At 37.3% G+C, this 24,379-nt stretch overlaps 1 protein-coding gene and 1 long non-coding RNA gene across 2 annotated transcripts in view; one reads left to right on the forward strand and one right to left on the reverse strand.

Moving 5' to 3' along the window:
• The window catches only part of LOC131974362 (protein unc-13 homolog B-like), a 297,247-nt gene that overhangs the window by 250,474 nt on the left and 22,394 nt on the right, over nucleotides 1-24,379 (reverse strand). Inside the window, exon 2 of the mRNA XM_059336642.1 lies at nucleotides 20,316-20,345. Within this exon, the coding sequence (XP_059192625.1) occupies nucleotides 20,316-20,345 (30 nt within the window). The remainder of the gene's footprint in view (nucleotides 1-20,315; nucleotides 20,346-24,379) is intronic.
• On the forward strand, nucleotides 5,852-8,874 carry LOC131974610 (uncharacterized). The gene is made up of 4 exons (XR_009394671.1): nucleotides 5,852-6,142; nucleotides 7,833-7,864; nucleotides 8,001-8,090; nucleotides 8,446-8,874. It is a non-coding gene; the product is annotated as an uncharacterized LOC131974610 (long non-coding RNA).

A 24,379-nucleotide genomic window follows, 5' to 3' on the forward strand; every position in this document is an offset into this window, starting at 1 on the left:
CTCTAAATATATTGTAGCTGGATTTTTATCCTGATACAAGACACATGAAAATGTCAACTGTGTGGCCTTTCTGCCCTCCCTCCCTCCCTCCCAGCACAGCTCCCCGGTAATGACGAAGGCAAAAGACAGGGGGGGTGAAATGGTTAATCGGGAATAATCCATCATTCACTTATGGGGTTGCCAGGTCTGTGATTAAGGGGGACGAGGAGGACTGGCAGGGTGCAGACAGCCCCATTTACTGCCAGAGCTAATGGTGCTCAGGAAAAATTCTGGAAAAAACACACAACAGAGTGACGGAGGAAATCAAACACAAACAACACAAATATAAACAAAAAGGGAGCAACAAAATAACAAGCCAATGTCTATATTTGGCATCTATTTCCTGTGACACCGTGAGGGTTGTCATGTAGGATGACACTCAGCAGACCTCCATAAATACTGGGCTGCACACACACACACACACACACACACATTCTTGTACTTCTATCTTTGTGAGGACCCTCATTGGAACAGTGAATTCCCTGCCAAGGTAATAATAGTTTTGGATTTTGTCATTAGTTTTAGTTTTAATTTTGTTGTGAATTATTGTTTTCAAATTCAGGTAGTTTTAATTCGTTTTTAAAGTGAGTTTGCTAGTTTTAGTTTAGTATTTATTTTTTGAAATGGTTTAGTTTGAGTTTATTTTTTATTAGTTTTAGTTTTTTGTAATGGGGTATTTGTTTGGTGGGAGATTAAAAGAGGTCACAGTAAATTTTGCCTTTATTTCCTTTGTCTTATCCATCTTCATTATGAAGGAAAAAGACGAAAACGAAAGACATTTTCAGTATAATTTTAGATAGTTTTGTAACCACACAATACAGTTGCAGTAAATTATCATTTTTTTGTAACCTTTACCCTAAAACAAAGTCTTAAATCTAAAAAAAAAAAAAAGAAGTGAGGACCGGCCGAAATGTCCTCACTTTGCAAAAATGTCCTCACTCTGTTGGTTAAAAACGTGTTCCGGTCCTCAATATGTAGGAAGTACAAGAACACACACACACACACACACACCTTCCTCCAGTAAAGCAGCAGCTAACTGCGGTGGGAGGACATATCCCAGCATGCAGCGGGACCCTCTTGGGGAGCAGCCGGCGTCATTTATAATTAAGTGGCGATGACTTATGAAAATAAATAAGTTATATTGAGTTACACATGGACGTGCGCGGCGCGGCCAGGCGGGATGACATTTACTAGGCTGTCTACAGTAATGAATACTCTATTAGGGGAGGGGACGGACGGAGGAGAGCCACGGGGGGAGATCTTTCTGTGGATGAAGGAAGCTGGACCAGATATTAAACTGAGACTAAATTCTTTTGGTCTCCAACAGACAGGATGTTATTTCAGATGATTCTTATTTCAGACGCTTTTCTTACAGCATCAGCAGCTCATCCTGCTTTGCATTCAGTTCAATTCATTGCTTTACATTTAATTTGGCTTTTACTTGAACCATTTATAACTATTTTTCTGCTCATGCTTCTTAGTGTTACTACTTCTTCTCTTTTATTCCTTGATTTTCTATTATTTATTAGTTTATTTTAAGGGACTGAGCACCGAAGGTGCGAGGACCCTATTGTAATTGTATTTTTTTTTTTCTTCCGAAATATTAATCGCCTTTATCATATTCAAAAACTCATCATATTTGGAATATACATAAATCTCCGTTGAAATTTACGTATTCTAGTTATCTAGTTATATATATATATTTTTTTTTTTTTATTACGCATTACTTATTAATAATTTTTTTAATTTATTTATTATCTTCATCTTTTTTTATCTAGCTTTATTACTTTTTATTGATATTATTATTTTTATTATTTACTTTTTTTATTTTATTTTATCTTACCTTGCTTTATTTTGATTTACTTTATCTAATTAGTTTCTAACCTTTCTATTGTTATTATTATTATTATTTTTATTTTTTTCCTTCTTTATTTTCTATGTGAAGCACTTTGTGTTACAGATTGATTGATTGATTGATTGATTGATTGATTGACATTTTCTGATCACTGTTTAACGTCTTTAAACCTGCAGTAATAAATGTTTCTATACTGACATTAAAATCGTTCTCAAACAGTTCATTTCTAGGCCTGTCCTGATAATAATAACATGTACTTATCATATAATATGTGACCTCGATATCTCCCGTTGTGTTTGTTTACTTAATAACGTCAGCAACACTTAAACCAACGTGTTTGACAAACAGCAGGTTCTATAAGAGGATGTTGCTTTAATAAATGGAATCATGGTCAATATAATTTGGCTTCATCTGTCATCAGGAGAGAAGCAGAACAATGCGTATCCACGGCAACGTGTCAATAAAAGTTATATATAGCGTTATATAGATATAAAAAAGGACCTTTAGTGGTTTGGTTTCATAACTTTGACCCTTTCACTGTATTTTCACTTAATGACAGTTTATTTTAACGTTTTGTTCATTAAATGTCTTGTTCAGTGTTTGGTTGGACTAACAGACACTCCAAGGAGTCGCTGCTCAGTTTTATGAGGTCAGTAACGTACATTTAGTTTTTGATTTTTGGCAACATTAACATCCCAGTTAATGCTCCAGTTAATGCTAACATGAGTCAGTCAGGTTGAGGTGTAGAGAGGCTGTAGTCAGTGATCCGATCCCTCTCCTCCTCCACAGTCCAGATATGGTCTGCTCCATGTATCGGAAACAAGATGGTGACGAGTGCAACGCTGAACTGGATGCTTCCAACAGGCCACAAACCAACAGGTGACGTCACGGTGACTATGTACATTATTTATACAGTCTATGATTTAAGATAATTTTGAGTCGACACTCACAGCCATGCCAACATACTAGTTTTGTTGGGGTTTTAAGAGAGGAGCTGAGTAAAGAAAAAAAAGAGACTATGATATTGGGCGATATTGAGAAAATATGCAATCTATGTAAACTCACATTTGGCTAAACTTTAGTCTCCCTTGGCGCTTCATGTCTCAGTGGAGCTGGCAGATTCAAAGGTCTGTCTGGCATTAGTCATTTCTTTTGACTTTTACTTGTTATAAATCCTACTTCACCTGCGTCAGCAACTGTATCAAGCCAGAAAAACATGGCGGCTGCACGGTGCACCTTCCTGTTTTAAAATCAGAGGTGTGGCAGCGTTTTGGCTTCCTTTTAAGCAGAGCAGAGCTGAGCTGAGAGTTCTGGGACACTTTTGAAATGAGCTGTAGTGAGTCTGGCGGAATCACAAGACAGATGGATACTAAAGAGCCAGACCTCAGGAGGTGGTGGAGTCCAAAACAGAGCCTAAAGGGATTAATACTGGACTTAGATTTATCACATGAGGGGGACAAAAACATGACCACTTCTTATGCTCCCTATACATCAGAGGACTTTGAAAAGATTTGGAAAAGACTCCCGGAAAACTATCAGCTCACATGCTCTCAGTAAAAACTTACAAACTGGAGGAGAAGCAGCTTTTTTTGGCTCCAACTGCTCTAGTGTGTGACTCAGTGGTTTGTGTTGAAAAAAACAACAACAAAAAAAGAAGAGAAGAAGACGCCACAAAATGCCCCTCACAAAGCTGAAAAAGGGTTTCTGTTTTTATCACATGAAAAGTTGACTATTTTACAGTAAAAATAGATATAAGGAAGAATAAAGGAAAGGAACATTTAGAAATGAATTCATGATATACATTTATGTCCTATTTAATTATACTGTGTTTAATAGATGGTTACATTTATCAGCTCTATCAACTTTCATTTAGTTAATCAAACATTAATCATTGATTATTTATTACTTATTTATGTATACATTTATTTCTACATTTTAACTGGGTCTCCTTACTGTTCTCTTTACTAAGAAACATCTAAATATATGACATCACTAGATTTTTATTGAGGCATTATTGTGATGTTCCTTTTTCCTGTGGAAGTGGTTTTACTGGCCGGTCTGGAACCAGTCTAAACCGGGGACCTTTCCCCCGCTCATCTATTGGTTGGTGATTGTGTTACGTCATTAAGACTTTAAGACACGTTTGATATGATCAAAACCCAAGACTAGGAAAAGACTGATATGAAACAGAGCAGATTGGTTTAATACTTTTTTCATGACTGTATTTTTGGTCATTTTGTGTCTTTTATGATCATTTTAACATAAATTTTTGGTAATTTTGTGTCTTTTTTAGTCAGACCAGGAGGTTGCTGCCTGATATTGAGAAAACATGCAATCTATGTAAACTCACATTTTGCTAAACTTTAGTCTCCCTTGGCGCTTTTTAACATTTTAACATCTATTTTTGGTCATTTTGTGTCTTTTTTAGTCATTTTAACATCTATTTTTGGTCATTTTGTGTCTTTTTTAGCAAACCCAAGACTCGGAAAAGACTGATATGAAACAGAGCAGATTACTACCTTAAACTTAACCATGGAGATGGATGGAGATAGATTTACTAAAGACTTTCAGTTTTTAGTCTGGGACTGGGAGTAAGCCCAGCATGAGGCAAACTTTACCAACATGCTTCTGTGGGTGTGTCGACTTATTTGGGGAAATATGTGGCAATTTGGTAGACAGAACACAGTAAAAGTGTTTTCTGCAGCAGCTACTTGGTTTACGGATTAACTAAGGTGGAATTGTTTCTGTCTGCAAATAAGCAAGAGGCAGAAGACGAGTCAGACAGCAGAGAGTTGAGGCCGAGCTGAGACAGGCCGCCTCATTACAACAACACCGTCGCCTCATTACTGTCAGTGATTCCTCTGCATTCATTAGGCTGCAGTGGACAATCACAGCCAGACAACCACGGCTTCTGATGAGCCACGCATCCGGTATGAAACACGACATGATTTCAGACAATTTCCTGTTCAAACACACCTGAAGACACGCCTGCTGCTCAAGGTTAATGATGCATTATAACAAGTAAAGTCAGACATTCTCTCTGTCTGCACTTGAAGCCAAAAGGAAAGCAAACAGGTGTGACAATGATCCAAAATAAAAATAAATTCACACCACAGTACCTGAGCAGAACCAATCGTCCACTATTACAAACCCAGAAGCTCCACTGAAGCAATTTCAGTTCAACTGCAAAGCTTAAAAAAACCTTTTGTGTTATTTTAATTCACATTTCCTGTCAGGATTGTTTATCCAAACCGGCTTCCCCCTCTCTGATTAAAATCCCACTTCACAAACCTCTAATCCAGAGATTTGCAAGTACGATAAGTGGTGTCATGACCCGAGAGCCGCTACCAGCTGATAGCACTGAGTTGCATCGCTTCAACCAAAGAAAAAGGAAGTATTGAATTAAATGAGCCGCTCGTGTTCCTGTGGAACGGATCACCTTTCATATGAACATCCTGAGAGGCCTCTGACTCTTCAGTAGAACTGAAGGTGAATTACATTAAGGAACTCCTGGCTTTGAGTTATAGTTGACAGTAAACACAAAGAGTTACACACACATGAGTATGAGCTGCAACTTAAGTATGAGCAACATATGGTAAAAAAAAAAAAATAAGCTGAGAAAATCCAAATATTTTAGCATTATTGGAGAAATTATTGTGACATGTTGATTCACAATTTTATGGTCATTTTAGGTTGACAGAAAAAAAAAAAAAAAAAAACTTCACTTTTGCCGAGTAATAAACTAAAGCTGACACTGCCAATATTTCTCTCCCGGATCATTTGTTTGGCAATGTTTTTAAATGTAATTTTTTGATGCTCAAGGAAACATCTGAAAGGAGTGTGCAGCTTTTGCAGACCCTCAACCTGCACAAATACAACCCAAATAAATTGTGTGAGTCTAAATGCACCTGCAAAGGGTTAAATTTACCCCCAATTTCTCAGTGCTACTGTACACAGTAAATTTGCCAGTGTTAAAAATGCAGTGTCAAAGTATTTTAATTCTTACGGAGTTCTTCCAACAATGGACAGAGTAAAATTGAACCAGAAAACTTCCAGTGTTGGTGAAAATAATCGGAGTTAACAGAGGTTTTACTCTGTCAGTGTCATTGACTCTCTCAGAGTTAATTCAACACCTATTAGAACAAGATTCAGTGTTAATACTCTGAAAAGCCCCGCCCATCAACTTGACCGGTCAAACTGAGAATTTGGACTCTGGCATCGACATCTTCCTCGCATCGAAATACTGTGGTAAGTTTTTCTAGATAAACTATTGCCATTGTTTTTGTTCTTCGTTCAAGTAGAATCTGTATAAGAATAAAGGGACGTCGTCATTCACCACACTAGTCAATGTAAGGTACGTGTCTTCAAATACCGAATTTCAAGTGGCTAACGTTAGCTCGGTAGCGGTTAGCTTAAATGTAGCAGCCACATGGCTGACCACGCAACACCAAACTGAACAAAAAAGACACGAGATAACGTTAATGTCAGCGAGGACGGGCTGTCGTGGTGTGTTATGTGTCATGCTTGCACATTTATTTCAGTAAAATTACGACAAAAATTCGCGCAGTCATATTTATTATTTATATTTGAGCCGTAGCAAATTGCTTTAGCGTCACGTCACAATTTGGTCGAGCATACCGGGACATGTCACGGACATGCGGACATGCTCATTGGACCCGCTGGTTCACCGGCAGACTGAGAGCAATGCACCGAGTCGACCCCCGTTAACGGGAACCGAGCTGCGGCTCCAAGATACTCAGTCAGCTGCTGTAGACAGACATATACAAAGTAGACATAGACATATAAAGAGTGGACGCCGCATTGGCTGCTGAGGCGCAAGAAATACGGCCGCCATCTTCGACCGGTGTCGTGCCAAAAAGTGATTGCCTGCCAGAATCTGATTTCTGGCCGCGGGAGCGCGCACGGCAGCCCGTTGAGCGGTCAGATCTTTACATTATGAAGTTCATGAATGAGATCGAGTCATATTTAGGCAGAAATAACCTTTGAGTAACTGTATCTGGCCTTCAGTCAATTTTTGGCAGGTGAAAATGCCTATTTTGTGTTGTAATGGTGCTTTAAAGGGATTCCAAGCTGTCCTGTGAGCTCTAGTGTTTACATTATGAAGCTCATGAATGAGATCAAGTCATATTTAGGCAGAAATAACCTCTCAGTAACTATACTATGCCTTCAATCAGTTTTTGCGAGGTGAAAACGGTGAAAAAAAGGTGAAAAAGGTTTTTTTTCTGCAAACGTCCTGTAGGCATGATACCGGACACATGATTCGTTGTATTTTAATATTCATAGTAGGCTTAACAGTAAAAGAATATTCTGGTATGTGATATATGTTATGTATGATAGGTATTTTGCAAAAGACACACGATATATAATATAATACACAATGAATATTAAAATACGTTGAATCTTGTGTCTGGTATCATGCCTACATGTATGACATTTGCAGAAAAAATCTTGTAAAAATAAGTTTTGAATTCATTGAGTAATGATTGATTAAATGTGCTGACACTTCATTGCGCCTGCCAGACAGATTACACTGAGTGGAGCGGGTGACCAGTCCAAGATGGCGGCCCCACGTCTCGTCAGCGCCAATAGGCAGCAGCAGTCGATGCAGCGTCTACTCTTTATATGTGTTTGTCTGTAGCTGCTGTTAGCTGTTAGTCGTTAGCCAGAGCAGCAGCGCCACAAGGCTGGTTTAAGCTGCTGCTGCTTTCACACGGTGCGCACTCGGTTCTGTTCAGACACATGTTTTCACTCTGGTCCAAACAGTAGATGAGTGACACGTTTCCATGACAAAAAGTTTTCTGGGGGTAAACTATTTTAAAACAGTTAGGCTTTGTTACAAATACATCTTTCATGGGTTTTTCTCTGAGAATATGAGGTTTACTTAAGGTGCATAATTTTTTCTTCTTTTTTCTTTCAGACTGTTCTGTAATGTACTGTGGTGCTCTGGTGGTAAGTAATAAGTTGATGTACTTGATAGAAAATTGAATTGTGTTTGTGATTTTTAAAGCTGAAATAGGCAATTTTCAGGTTGTCATCTTGTACTGGTGTGGATCATAATGTTGATTTCAGTTTGCTGTCTTTGCAGATACCATCATGTTGATCAAAACCAGAATCTACAGTAGTCAGAAATATGTCAAGATAAAAGAGCCAAGCCTTGAGGAATTCTTAAATTCTGGTAAGTCGTACCCAGAATGGCACTGTCAGTTACACACCTTTGGTAAAACTAAGCGTGTTTGTGTGTTCATTTTTTTTTTTTTTATTGAAAATAATTGTTGCTAAATAATTGCTTTTGGCAAGCTACCCTATTGGAATGTTAAGGGGTTAGCAATTAAGATCTGAGTTTTGTGGTTGGTTTAGGTGGTAAGTTGTTCAGTTGTACACCACTGAAAGATTCAATGCCTCGCAGCATCAGGGCATGTTGGCTCCTCAGACCATGCTACAAATGCATTGATGTGTTTTTGGAGAATGGCCTTGGCTAATCATGAGCATTTTGTAGTGATTGAAATCTTGTTTTGTTTTTTTGGTCATAGCTTTCTTGAAGTTCTCAGTTCCGCCAGTCAATGGTGTCAAGGTTTTTGATGAAACAGGAACTGAGGTGGATGCAGAGGTCTTCTCTGACATAGCGCAGCAGCCCAATACTGGCATACTAACCATCAAGTTTGATGACGGTATAGTTGCTCACTATAATTCATGGAATGGAATGATGAACTCAACTTTTTTTTATTGTTACAGAATAAAACAAATTTGTATTATTCTGTCCTGTCTCTTTCTCCTGAACTACAGATTTGAAGGAAACTTTGTCCAGCAGTTCCCAAGAAGCAAATTCCAGTGTACTGTCTACTGGTAGCAGTGATGACACAGTCATCCTCGAAATCGTGTCCTGCAACTCAGATGACACAATCATACTGGAGGAGAGTGACAGTCCACCCAGAAAGCGACAGAGGGCAAATGAAGAGGCCAAACGTGTAAGTTGGTGTAGGAAATCTTTTTTGCAATTCATTACTCTGGGAGTTACCATGTTCGGTTAGATTTTTGAGTGTATGTATTGTCAGTTGTGAAAGGCTTGTCCACTTCACAGGTGGTTGAATTGGCGCTAACAAGGAGACCTGGGGGCGACCGTATCATCAAAGAGTACAACCACACTAAAAGTCTGACCGACTCCTCACGCCGACAAATGGTCAACATACTTGTGGCTGATATGACAGAAGCACATGGGTAATTTGGTTGTGTCTGCGAGAACTTTTTTTGTGCTGAAAACATTTATGTTGTTCTTGTTATTGGCTTTGCTGTGAAATCATTGGAAGTATGTCTTTTAATAGTATTGAGTTTACTCTTGTCAGGACGGCCCCGCCACAGAATGTGAGAGAGATGTACGCTCGAGGCATAGTTCAGCTCTTCCCGTACTTGATGGATCCCTACTCTCAAAATGGATATGTAAGCCTTTTAAAGAGTTTGCAGACTGAGAGCAAATTATTGTGTGCATGTGCTAATAAAATTGTTTAGAGACCTGATTTTGAAAATGATGCATTTATATTTCCACACCAATGATCCAGTTTTACATTAATATAACTTCCTAATTTCAACTATCTTGCTTTTCTGGAACTAATAAAGTTTTTGTATTTTTGAAGGAACATTTCTATGATGGTGAAAGTGGCAGTGGCTATCTGGCATGGCGGCTCAAAACTATACAGAGGAGAAGTGCTTCATCAGAAAGCAGAGGATCATCACGTCAGCTGACTGGAGGACCAGCAGCCAGAAGAGAGGCTTCCTTTAGTCCTGAGATGACCTTAAGTGAAGAGCAATGCAAGGAGGCCATGGCCTTAATGAGATACTGTACTGACGAGGCTACTATCAAGCAGAAGATGAAAATGACATTTCAACATCGTCGCAGTATGGTCCTCGATGGAGAGAAATCCTCAGATGTCTTGACTGAATTTCCCCGCTTCAAAGATGTCAAAGGCCTGGTAATTGAATTTTTGCATTAAAACATGTAATTGTCCTTTCAGTATGAATTACTGTTAACAGCAACATTTCTCTCTCTTAATCTCTTGAATTGAATAAATACACTTTTAAACTGTTTGCACATCCATACATTTAGGTGTATACATACATACTGTATCTGCTCAACTGCTAAATATAAAACGTAATATTTTTCCAGTCAGTCCCAATTAATAAAGCTTTTGGTATTTCATTTTTCTGTTGCAGATTGAGCAAGATTTCATCCTGCAGTTTGGAGAAGATGTAGCTGCAAGATTTATGGAAAGGTTAGTCACAACAGTAGTGGTTTGAGCTGAGGGTTTATGATGAGGTCTTCCAAATGGCCATTGTTTTCATTCTGTGTCACATCTACACTTGCCTTACAGTGGGGAATTCTGGGATTTGGCATTGCCATGTTAGTATGCCAATGGCAAAATGGTTCCTTGATATTTTTGGCACTTAGTTTTTATTCTTGTACATTAACTTGGATCTTCTCTGTTTCTCACTATCTATGGGTGTTTGAATGTTTTGATCATAAATAACCTTTTCTCTATCTAGGTGGCCAACAATATTCAAGCAAAAAGTCATTCAGCAGTGTAAGGCTCTCCCTTCTACAAGTGACCTTGAAGAGCTTATCCATTGTGCTGAAGCTACACTGGATGAAGAGGAAATTGATGACACTCTTGCCCTTGGTAGTGTGGTTTATCTTTTTTAGGGGGTTGATTTCTTTTGATTTCTGATTTTATTTTCTCATCTTTTTTTGGTCCAGCTGTAATTCAAAATAATGATGTTTTTAAATTATAACATGGTATGCAACAATTTATGAAACATTTTGCTGTTATTTCCAAATACAGGCTGGGACAGTGATCTTTCATCCATTATCCTCCTCCTCCACCTGATACCTCCTTCAGCCCAAGGCCGGAAAAGACCAGGCAAGGTGTCAGCAGCCCAAGCTGAGAAACATCTTGTCGTGTTCAAGAAGGTTTGTGTTATTGCTTATGAGTATTATCTTTACAGATGGCAATAAGAGATTGGGACTGTTTTAATCTGTGAGTTTCAACTTTTGATTTTGACTTATTCTTTATCCTCAGAGTGGAACGAGTATTCAAGAACATGTTGATGCAATCAAATGCACCACTCAACCGTATCTTCTTGCTGTTGGGATGAAGAGGAGCACCATCCATGAGTTCTTCATCATTCTGGACAAGCAGGTCATACCGTGCAAGTCATCCAGTACCCTCGGAGCTTTTGACGAACTCTTTAAAGCACACTTTGTATTTGGTACCATGTACAACCAGATGCTCCACAACATGTACACCTTCATTCAGACAACCATTTACAACATAGATATTGGTCAAGTCCAGGAGAGCCCACGTGTTGCTGAGGTTAGGGCCAGGCTGCTGCACTAGTTAATAGATGACTCAGGGTCAGCAACATATTTGTCACTTTTCACTAAAAGCTATTGTATCTGTATTTTGAGTGATTTTCCCATGTCACTCAGCCTTAATTGATATCATGGGCCTGATTTGTTTTGTTTGCCACTGTCATTTTGTGGGAACCAATGCCCTTGTGAGGCATTTGCGGTTGATTCATGGTTTATATCCAGGTAAATCACTTCGCCTAAAATGTGCTCAGGGAGGATGTTGTCGTGTTCTTAGTACCTTTTTTACCTAAGGTACCTTAGTACCTTAGATTTTGGTTTGACTTGGTTGATTGTTTCCAAGTGATGGCAAAGTTTGCTCTTGGTTTAACACTGCTGAAATTATTCAATGTGTAGTGTTATAAATGCACTTTAAAGACATTTTCATGGCTGTGAGAAATGTCAATACAGTATTATGCAGTTTAACATGTACCAAGAGATTTTCTCCAGCGTTCAACTGAACATATGTTTTTATAATGTAGACTGTGATAAGATTTGAGCTTTTAAATGTTTACTTTTAATGCCAATATTTCATGTTTACTTGGAATAAATATGTATTAAGGCATGGATACAATTGTGTGTTTTTTCCCCATGCAAGTTTTGTGTCATATCACTGGGACTGCACAAGTAGATCATATGTAACACTGGTAGGAGTTGGTTAAAAATCAACACTCGTTGGAGTAATTTCATAATCAACATAGTGTAAAATAGGTTTAACACTGGAAAAGTTATTTCTTAACACTTAACTCTTTAGTGTTAAATGTGAATAACACTATGGGTGTTACTTCTTACATAGTGTAAAAATTGTTTGACACTTCATAGTGTGGTGTAGTGTAAAATATTAACTCTTACCAGAGTAAAATTGACTCTGGAAATTTAACTCTGTGTTCAGTGTACATTTTACACTCTGTAGATAGGGACCATATGTTCACTGAGATAGTGTTAAAATTAACTCTTTAAGTGTTATATGTACACTGGCGATTTTACTGTGTAGTGTTTGCATGTATTTAAATGAGGTAATATGCATACATTTTAGTCCATAATTGGCCTCTTGTAAATGCAAATGAGCCTCATTGCAAAAAAAAACTGTTAAATTGACAAAAATCATTACTAATAGCCACATGCACTTAGAGTCAAATTATGAGCATCTGCAGAGAGTTGATGGTATATTAAGCGCATTTATCGAATCATTCCATCTTCATTTACAAAGTAAAATGAGTTTGAAAACACCAACCACACTGAGATATTAAGCCCCAAATATTGTTTTTCTGTCACGTTTAAATTCCTTGCCTGAAGTTTTGAGGAATGTGTTTGCACATCCTTGTTCAGGACCTGTCGTTCACATTTTTCTTTTGTCTCTCCGTTTTTCTGCCCTACAAAGGGTAAAACTGAGAAAAAACTGCTTTAACGTTTTTTAAATGGCCAGCCAATTATTATAGGTTATAGGTCGGTAAGTGATATGACACTTATTTTTACAAGCATTGATGATGTAATATTTATGCTCAAATTTTTTTTACCTTTGACCCCAAAAATGTAGTTACTGCACTCTAAAAGCTTCTAATACTAATGTTGTTGTCTTCTTTCAGCTTTTATATTTAGCTTTCAGTGAATAAACATTCTCAAATTTATTTCGTTATCAGTGTATTTAAACGTATTTAACAACTCTTTTTTTTTAAAGATTTGTGTATTTTAGACTAGCATAAAATAATGCTATATTTTAATATAATTTTATCTCACTTTTTTACTTAATCACTATCTAGATAATAATTTCCCTATCAAATACACGTATAATTTCTATTATTCTTGTCTTTATCATAGTCAAAGTGAAGTTACTGCGCTCTGCTTTGGTTTTGGGTTGGATTCCGTAGTTACTGAAATTTTTATATCCTCATTTATCTGAAATAAAGCAAAATTGAAATCTAAAACTTTGTTACAAGATAAAACAGACATCAAGGAGTTCATTTTTAGTTATAACTCAATTTCAACCAAAAATGTAGTAACTGCAGTTAGGCTTTGTAGGGCAGTGTAGAGCTCCCTGTTGTGTTCTTGGCAAAAAGGCAGCATTAATACTTGATAAAGCTCCCTCTAGAACACAATGGCACAATGTTATAATAGAATATATATCTCTTGACTATCTGACATGTATGCTGCATGATAAAGATGACATCTTTCAAAGAATACAGGACCCTTTTATGTTACACATTGGTATTAATATTTCAACCATATTTAAATGAGGATTTACATAGGACTGAAACATGTGGGGTGCTTAACTGTAATTCATTTTTGTATCTATATAATTTCTGAATCATGTGTCGATATGTATTTTTCTTTGCGTCTGTGAGCCGAGTTGAAGTTTTATTTTTATTTTATTTGTTTGTTTGTTCTTTGTGTTTGTTTGTTTTTCACCGTGTGCTGTGAAAATCAATAAACATATTGTTTTAAAAAATACTTTGCCAAATGGAAAGATGCAATCAGAGAAATCTTTATTGGCGATTGTCAATAGTTAAAATGGTCCACAGACGCCAACTCAGGTCTTTGCTTGATGATCAGACTATTCAGCGTGAGCACATAAATCATGAGCTTTGGCTTTATACCACAGGAGATTTACTCATACAGTACGAGATGGAATAAAACAGGGATTCCCAAAGTGTGGTGCATGCACCCCTGGGGGTGCATCAGCTGCTGATAGGGGTTGCGCGAGATGAAAAATGTAATGGCGATCTGATAATTACACAATTACATTTTTTCCCCCACACAATAAAGAAGTGTAAATAAACATTTCCTTTGTAAAATGTAAAATCAAAAACTGTAATAGTAATTAATTAATTAATAAATGCAGGCTATTCAAAATGCACTTCATCTCAAAATAAAGCGTCTTCCATTTTTCCAACCTGTGTTATGATGACGGGTTGTGTTTGTTAGCTCCATGCTCATTTAAAATTGCTGCATTTTTTGTTCAATGTGGCTCAAAATATTATAAACTTTTTTCCCCAACTGATCTGCTTTCTGCCTCTGATCCTGAGCCTGTCATCATCCTCTTTGCTCTTAAAAGTGGAAGCTTGCGCATAACTTTGTTGCATTATATTGAAACTGTGTTTCAGATTAATTCAAATACGAGAGCTCATTGTTGTGATGGTGATTATCTAATTATATGTGTGTTCTGGTCATTTGAGCATGATTAAACATGCCGCCTTTAACCCATAGAAGCCTGGAAAGCATTTACGTCGTTTTGTAGTATTTGTATAAGCTCTCAAATACTTTTTGAATTTCATTTCTATCTGCTACAGAGGCTGAAAAATCTATTATTTAGTAGAAGAGTTCACACTTTTTTTTTCAGAATTTTTCCAGAATTTCCAGAAAATTAGAGGCTTATTTTAAAATCGCCCAGCGGTTTTTCAGGCCTCAATGGGTTAATATGGCAATAAAAAAAGCTTATTGCATTTGGGGGTTTTTTAAGGTGTGGGGGATTGAGGGTGCGTCAACCCGGTTGGGACATAGAAGGGGGTGCGCGGCTAAAAAAAGTTTGGGAACCGCTGGAATAAAACGACAACATTGTTAAAATCAGACAGGTCACATAGTAACTATCCAACACGCTGTAGTGATTAATGATTAAAGCTCAATGTTCCTCAGACAAATACTGAATTTGGAAAAACTGCTTTCAGTGTTTCTGCTGCATCTACCTGGAACATCTGACAACATTCACTCAAACTCAACACAATTATAACTATTATATGGGCCAGTTTAAAACTATGATAATCAATAACTCTGCCTTTCACTGTAACTGTTTTAATGTTTTTGCATGTGTTTTGTCTGTACTGTTTCCTGTTTTTCTCTGTACTCTGTTCTGTGTTTTCTCTGTTCTCTCGAAATCATTGTAAATGAGGGGTTGCCCTCAATGATCCCTCGAGAAAATAAATAAAGGATAAATTAATACAGTGTATGTCTTGCTGGAGAGGGGTAAGCCCTGGTATATATTCTCTGGGGACAACGACAAATGTCTGTAACAAATATCACGCTGATCCATGCAATAGTTGTAAGTTGGCTCAAAGCTTATAGCCGACAGATCAACAGACGACCTGATGTGTCTCCAGCTCTAGCAGGGCTAAAAACAGGATAGTGTGCCTTAAATCTTTTAAACTAATAAAGTGACACATATATCAGCCAATAGCTCTCTGGGGTCGTCCACCGCTTTGGGACAGCAGCCAGCTCCCTTCAGGCAAAGAATCTATTGCTTTTCACTATTAAGATAAATCAGATTTCCCAAACTGGGGCATTAGAGTGGGACAAACTCTACTAGTTGTGTCTGACCTGAGACTAATAAAACTGCATTCAGGGCATCCTCTCTATCAATCTACTTGACTGGGTCTCAGTCCTGAGGGATGTTGGCATGTTGTTTTAGGTCAACAGAGAAATCTCAACTCTTCCCTTTATGTGTCTACAATAAGAAGACCACCATGTAATAAAAACACTCGAGGATATCAAGTAGCTGCTGCTAAAGCCCCACTTTTCCCTATAAATGCTTCCTAAACTTCTGCCACTGATTTGAGGTTGGGTACCTGGAATTCAGTCCCGGTAACCGACAGGACCTTTTTTTCGTTATGTTATTCCGTCTCAAATAACAAAAATTGAATTTAAGTTGTAATAATAATCATAACTTCTTATTTCAACATTGTTAGTCTATGTTTAGAACATTTTGTTATTGAAATAAAACATTCGATACACCACAAAAACCCCTTTTGACCATTTCCGGCTCTCCATTATTTTGTATGACATTACATTGCAGCGAGCGTTATCTGTATGGAGTTTTGAAAAGTGAAACAAGACGTTATGTTCTCTCTTGCCCTTACTCCACACCATAGACTGTATGAATAATGGACGTAGTGACTGTGATGTCACCCGTTGGTTTGTGGCCTGTTGAATTGACTCATGTTAGCATTAACTGGATGTTCATTTTGGCAATAAAAAAAACCTAAATGTTCGTTACTGACCTCAAAAATGAGCAAAAATGAGTGTCTGTTAGTCCAACCAAACGCTGAACAAGACATTTAATGAACAAAACGTTCAAATTAAGTGAAAATACAGTGAAAGGGTCAAAGTTATGAGACGAAACGGGTAAACTGCCTTTTTTATATCTATATAACGTTATATATAACTTTATTGACATGTTGCCGTGGATACGCATTGTTCTGCTTCTCTCCTGATGACGGCTCGCCTTGTCAGTGACCTGTCAATCAAAGGTAGCCCCGCCCCAAATCATACGATTCTTTATCTTCTATTTTCTTCTAAATGGGGCCATTATTAGAACTATTGACATCAAATTGTCTTGAAGAAGATTTTTCACAAGTGATTGAGACCATTGAAACATTTCTGAGGTAATAAATCAAGTGAGAAGTTTTCCCGTTTTGCATTGAAATGAATGGACCCAAATGCTTCTTCAGCCAAACTTAGCACCCCCCGCTAGAACTTTTGGTAGAATGCAGCTTAAGGCACTTCCTGGTTTGCCTCCCTGCTCAGACCAGGAGGTTGCCGCCTGCTCCAGACTTTAGGAGTGACCATAAATTACAGTATCGTTTTTGTTTCTAATCATTCAGGTAACATGCTGTAAAAAAAAAAAAAAAAAAATACTCTCCACTAGATGCTTTCAGGTACCGATTGATGTAACGTGAATCTGTACCTGGTGATACTGACAGTGGGTTCGGCCTCTAAGTACAGAGTTCGGTACCAGACTTTACACCGACTCCACCAAAGGTTTTCGAGGAAGTTCTGCTCATTCTATAAACTAACTTCCATTTACAGTAAACTGAGCTGTTTTTATTGTGTTATGAATTAGTGAGACAGCGTAAGATTAAAAGAGAGGAAGTGCCGAAGCTACAGAGTCCTTCAGTGGCGCTGAATGTACCGTAGCAACACCATCACTCATGTCCTGTTTCATAAACCCCGGGGAGGCCAATCAAATCTCTCTTCCGCTCTGAAAATCTGCTCTGCGATCAGAGGCCAGAGGCAGCCAATGACAGATCATCTCCTGTATCTGGAGTCTGTCTCTGTCTCCTAAAGACACTGAGGGATTTGTCTCCATCTTCTCCCTTTATGCCGGCATGACACGTTGTCATTTCTGGCTAGCAGGTGGCCCTTTGTCTATGATGATCTATTGATTTTTTCTTCTCTCCTCTCTCTCCTCTGGCTTGACTTTTTATTCTCCCGCTCGGCGCTGTTGTTCTCCCCTCTTCGTCGCCTGGAGAGAAGATGGGACGAACAGCTGCAGCCAGCATAGAAGGTTACAAAAAAAACAAAACACAGAAAAGGGAAGAAAGGTGGATGGGGAGACAGCTTTCTGCTGCTGTCTGGTTTTCTGAATCGTTGATGCCTCATCCCTGACGAGGAACAGTTTGAACAATCTTTCAGCTCTTGTTCTCAAAACTTGGAGGACTTCCAAGTACACGACCCAGGAGAGATTCAAACACGGGCTCCACATGAATCACTGCACAGGGACAGGGACAGGACACAGGAAGCTCATAATAACCTGCTCAAAGGAAGACCAGCAAGATTTTATGCAACAAGTTGTCACATATAATCGACAAAACTCAGCCGAATCTGTCATTATCACACTGTCGAATGGGCGTTCAAAGTTTCCATAAGTACTAGCGAGTAAGGGTCTACTCTACCATCTAGTACAGGGGTGGGCAATTAATTTCCCCAAGGTATCACATGAGATACTGCGAAGGTTGCAGAGGGTCGGACCAACACTCTGAACTAAATTCTGCTCAATTGTCATTTCATCATTTCATAAAAAGCGGTACATTTTCTGGTTTTCAGCTGCTTCTGGTAAGAATACATGTTATGATAAGACTGTGTTAATGTGGAGTAAGTCAAATATAGCAGTAAAAATAGTAAAAATTCCAATCATTATCTCACTTTTCCAATTATTTTAAACACAACATACATTCAAACCACAAAATCAATATAGAGCATGTATGTTATGCAGTAAACCAGCAATTAATTAACTTTATGCAACAAGCAATAAGTGATTTTAACAAGGTAACTCAGTGTTTTTTGTGGAACGCATTTCTTTGCAGGTGCCCATACACGACAGGCCAAAAGTTTGGAAGCAACTTAAATTTTCTGTTCACAATGGTTTTCTTAAAAACCTGTATGGATTCTTTGGATTTTTGGATGTTTACTGCATGATCAGACTTTACCTTTATTGAACCGAACCATTCAGTCAAACAGACATTTCCCATGGTTTTCTTGATAACGATTTTGGTTATTATCAAGAAAACCATGGAAAATGGCTAGATATCAGCTCTTATTTTTGTTGTGATCATTATATTTGTCCAAACAAATGTACCTTTAGTTGTACCAGGCATTACAATGATCAAGAAATCAGAGAAAACAAGGGTGGTATAATCATTTTTTCCATGACTGTACACTCACTGGGTGTTTTTCTTAAAGCAGCGAATCTTCCCAAATCAGGATAAACAAGAATAGAATGGCATAGTGTGTCACCTTTGTGTGTGTGTGTGTGTGTGTGTGTGTGTGCCTATGTGTGTGTGCATGCCTAAACTAAACTGTTGCTCTGTCAGTGCCTTGAATTATGGTATAAACTGGGTTTAAACCGGTGTTGTGGAATAAAATGCTGTTAAATCCCTGTGGTTGCAGAAATCATCTACATGTCAATGGAGATGATCAAAGGTTTGAGGTGACATGACATGACATGGTTAACTGAGGTTTAATTAACTTCATATATGGGCAAATTTCTACAGCTAAAATCATTTCTTGCTGCCCCCCTGAAGGTCCATCAGGCACCTGAGCAATGGAGCAGCTGGGACGCAGACTTTGTGGCGCAAACTTGTGCTTTTGCATGCGCACTTTTTGATCATACAACTATGATATTACAAATCCATAATAGCTCTATGTGATCGTTTCCTATGTCGTATATGGATTAAAAATGTCATTTCCTGTCTTTACCAAAGCCGTTTTCTCATCTCAAATCTGGACAAAATCCAGAGAATAAGGTCCGGAGTTCACATATGTAGCACGCAAAATATGTTTTTTTTTCTCTCCGTGTCAGACAAGTTCTCACCGACTGAGAATAGTTCCTTTGGTTGAGGTTAGGGATGCAGGATCAGCAATCAAACGGCTGCTATTTAACGATCACAGGAAGTCCTCTCTCCCAGCAGAACAGAGGGGTTTATCAATTAATTTGAATTAATTAACTTGAAGAGAAAATCAAGCCTACATGTGTGTTGACACAGCAGGGATAACAAATATATGAAAGTAATCCAGAATGCCTGAGAGTCTTAGTTACTGCATTATATTCCTTATATATATATATATATATATATATATATATATATATATATATATATACATATATATAGTACAGGCCAAAACTTTGGACACACACCTTCTCATTCAATGCGTTTTTCTTTATTTTCATGACTATTTACATTGTAGATTCTCACTGAAGGCATCAAAACTATGAATGAACACATATGGAATTATGTACTTAACAAAAAAAGTGTGAAATAACTGAAAACATGTCTTGTATTTTAGATTCCTCAAAGTAACCACCCTTTGCTTACTAGAATATAAGACATGTTTTCAATTATTTCACACTTTTTTGTTAAGTACATAATTCCACATGTGTTCATTAATAGTTTTGATGAATCTACAATGTAAATAGTCATGAAAATAAAGGAAATGCATTGAATGAGAAGGTGTGTCCAAACTTGGCCTGTACTGTATATATATATATATATATATATTTGGGGATTATCTCCTTTTAACCTAGCTTTGGATAAAAGCGCTATATAAGTGCACCCAAAAAATATCACATGAATTTTGTGTTTACCTTTAAAAAAAAATTTAAAATTAAATCGTTAATGCTTGCATAATAGGCACAAATTAGTGCATGAAAATTCACCGGAATTATGATTTTGAGAAAAAGCCACTAATTCTAACGAGCACACCTCTAAATATTCAGTGTGATGCATTAGCTCTTACCTGGAGGCCCGTGTAGTTTGGCTTTTTTCACTGAAAGAGAAAATGAGAAAACATAAATTAGTCACAAGGTAAGTGTATTGGTTTTATTTCTCTGGCTCTTTCTACATTTTGTTGTTGTGCCACCACTCTACTCCTTGATTAAATTTTAATGTCATTTGTGTTGATTTTGTTTTGGGGACTACAATGTTTTTTTATTATGAACCTCCCTGATTTTTTACCTGCACACATGCTGCTTCTTCCCTTCTGTTCTTTTTTGCAGAATTATTTGTCTTCTGTGCTTAAACACTAAACTAAACTGAGGTTATAATGCACAAGAAATTATTTTATCCTTGTGGTAAAATAAAGTTATAAAAATATGCTGACATTTCACAGCTAGAATATCTTAAAGTATTTATTTATTCAATTTATTTAAAACATTTTTTTACTATCTGGTGATTGTGCACACTTTGAATAATAAAACATTAAAATAAAATAAAACATACATTAAATTAAAAAAACACATACACATTTTTCAATAATATTAAAAAGAATTTCTTAAAATTAAATTTTTGGCTGACTTATGTTACTTGATAAATACAAAAGAAAAAATGTATGTATATTAAAAAAAAGAAAATTATTTTAACTAAGACACTATATTTTTATATATGCATTATTCTTGGTAAGCCCATTATTAAGTCATGAAACCATGTGTCCGTATAAATGAATGTATTCAAAATATATTCTGTGTGAATCAACAAGCAACAAAAAAAACGATTGTTGTGAACAGACAATGAAAACAGTTTGCTCAACACATACTCATAATGTTTTATTCTGGGGGTGGACAGATGATCAGTTTATAACACACATTTATTGAATCAGACAGTGAACCAGAATTATTAGTGTTGTTTTATACCCACAAAGCCACTTTATCACAGTGTTTATGGGCAATAAAACCACTTCACCTTTAACAACAGATACTTACAGACTTGTAAAAACGCAAAGTTAACCCTTAATAGGACACTCATTGAAATACTTGCAAATTCCGAATTTCAACCCTAGAGAATATTGGAGGATATTATATACAACCAGAATGTGTAAAAAAAACCATACGGACCCGGGGGAGGGGGGTAATATTTTGAGAAAAAGGTTTACAAGATTAAAGTGTCAAATCTACGAGAAAAAAATGCGCAGATTTATAACATTTAAAGTGTGAATCTGCAAGAATTATTTTTTTTTTCCCCACTTTTTTCTCATAAATCTGTGACTTTTTTCGTGCAGATTTGCCACTTTAAATCTCTTAAATCTGCAACTTTTTTCCATGTAGATTTGCCACTTTAATCCAGTAAATTTGCAACTTTTTTCTCGAAATATTACCCCGCCACCTCAATTTGCGTGCTGGAGTATAGATTTGTTGAGATCCTTGATGTACTGAAGGGCCAGTCCATTCAAAGCTTTAAAAACAAACAATAAAATCTTTAAAATCAATACGAAAATTAGGATTGGGGTAATGGTTCCCGCTTTAAAAGCCATGCCGCAGCGTTCTGGACTAACTGCAGACGAGAGAAGGCTTTATGGCTAAAACACCTGAGTACAGGGCGTTGCAGTGTTTCAGCACAGTTTTTAAGAAATAAACCTTTTTCTATTCCTTTTTTGTACAGTTTCCAACTGCCACAAGTGTCATGTAATGTAAATAAGTGTAGATGTCATTTACTTAGTTTTTTATTTACATAGCTGTGTTTTTTTTGTTTATCCTTCTTTCCACTGTTTCTTGTAAATTTCCCTTCTCGAGATGAATAAACATGATGCAGTATGCCATGATTGGAATGAATATACTTGTCATTTTATGTGAATACATATTTTTAATTTTATTTATGTATATTTTAAATGTGGACCCCACTAAAAGTAGCTCTACTTTAGGGTCGAGCTAATGGGGATCCTTCTAAATAAACAAATAAACAAATAAACATTTGATCTTATCTTCAGACAGCAGCAGTGAAATGTGTATTTTATGTGCAAAAACTAAATTTGAGCAAAATGTAACAGAAAGTAGAGTGAGTGTGTATTTTGACAGTGTTCCTCTCAAAATCAATTCACTTATTGTCGGGTGTTAAATATTTTTTCTCCAAAGTTTTGGAACCCACTGCTATAATGATTTATTTTTTCAAGCCATTGCATTTGGAGAGAGAACACAGTGTCTGGGAAGCTACAGAGTGGACAAAAAGTCAGCAAAGTATTGAGTAAAAACTTGTTGAAATGCCAACATGTGCCGGCTAAATAGGGAGTCACTGATACAATTAACAAACGCAATTAGGCCCCCGAGGAGACGTTTTATAGTCATTTTACTATGCAGCAGCGGTATAAAAGTTGACTGCCTTTTAGAGGTAATTAAGTTATTTAAATTAGGTTTAAATGTGCATATTCTCAGTGAGGGAGATCGATACGTTAATTGAATCACAGCCCAAAAGTGTGAGGAGCGATAAGAGCGAGGGACACAGGCAGGGATCGTTAACAGGTCATTTGTCTTGGCCTGTCAGCGCAGCTTGCCGTGTGTGTCACTCGTGCCAGCTTGGCGACGGCTCACAGGAAGCTGGGTGGCCTCGTTGGTCCGCTGCCAGGTGACAATACCTGTGAATGGACTGACGCTGAGTCTCTGGAGCAGCATGGTGAGTCTCTCTCACAGAGAGGACAGCTGCAGAGTCTCAGAGAACACAACTGGTTCTAAACATTTAAGATTGAGAATAAACACAAACACAGAAGTAATGCAATATGTATTGTTTTCAAACTGAAAAAAAAGATTTTTTTGGCCCTGTAATTATTACTTCAATCATCTATATAAATTCTAGAAAGAAATACGAATTGCTTCAATCAGTGCTTTTACTTTAAAATAGCAGTTTTTCATGTAGTGCATTACTTAGTGATTGTCTGTTGTTATGATTTTTTTTGTACAGGACATATAATGCAGAACGCTCAGAGTGATTTATCGTTTCTTTTTCTGAAAAAGGGTCCTATGTTCCCCACTGTTGCAGGGTTAGGGTAAGGGTTAGGCCTATTTGCATATGCACATCAAACAGCCCCTACATAGGCATATTTGCCATGGAATTTGGCAGTAATGGTGGAAAAATGGGGCGGCTGTGGCTCAGTTGGTAGAGAGGTCGTCTTCTGATTGGAAGGTTGGTGGTTCGATGCCCCACCAGCTCCCGATGCTGCGTTCATCGGTGTGTGAATGAATTCCCAATGGTGGCAGGTGGCACCAGTGTGCCCTGGTAGCCACTAACACCAGTATGAATGTGTGTGTGAACGGGTGAATGAGCGTAGTGTGTAGTGTAAAGCGATTTGGATAAAAAAGTAACAGACCGGGAAAGATAGGACCCTTTTTGGGAAAAGCGTGGAAAAAGGATCCTATGTTCCCCAGTCTCAAAGTGGGGAACATAGACCCGCTAACGTCAACTACTAATGCTAATGCTAGGATACATGGTTTAAGCAGATTTATTTAGGTTCTCTTTCTGTACCTGGACAAAGATTGTATGTTTGAATGTTTTATATTAGATTTTAAACACAAATTTCAAGCAAACAAACCCGCAACTGTAACTAACAGACTGTATGCTAACTTACCTAGCAGCACCAAATAGCGGGAAAAGTTAGAATTAAGCTAGGTGATAAAAAAAAATATATAGAATATAGAAACTAAAAAAGCTAAAATTGTTGGAGACATGACCAGAGTTAACATAAAAGTGTTACATTCATTATGTTAATTAAAGTATAACTCTAAAAATAGAGTAAGGTCAGATTTTGAGCAGCATCACTGAAGCTGGTGGGGATGTGCCGTCAAGCTTTATATCTGTGTGTTTTATGAGACAATTTTCATATCTGCAGCACCCTTTTTTTTTTATGACATCTTTTCTGTTCTGTACAAATGGGTAAATAAAATGTTCACTCTTTCCCCCGTCAAGGCAGAATCTAAAACAAATGTTTTATTCACTGCGAACAAAGAAAAGACAAGAACGGTTTTGCAAATCAACACTGTTCCGTCACATCAATCACAGCTTTTCAGCAAAATATTAAACTTGAAGTATAGCTGAGGCAAA

Source organism: Centropristis striata, chromosome 7 (genome assembly GCF_030273125.1).
Source record: "Centropristis striata isolate RG_2023a ecotype Rhode Island chromosome 7, C.striata_1.0, whole genome shotgun sequence".
Lineage (NCBI taxonomy): Eukaryota > Metazoa > Chordata > Actinopteri > Perciformes > Serranidae > Centropristis > Centropristis striata.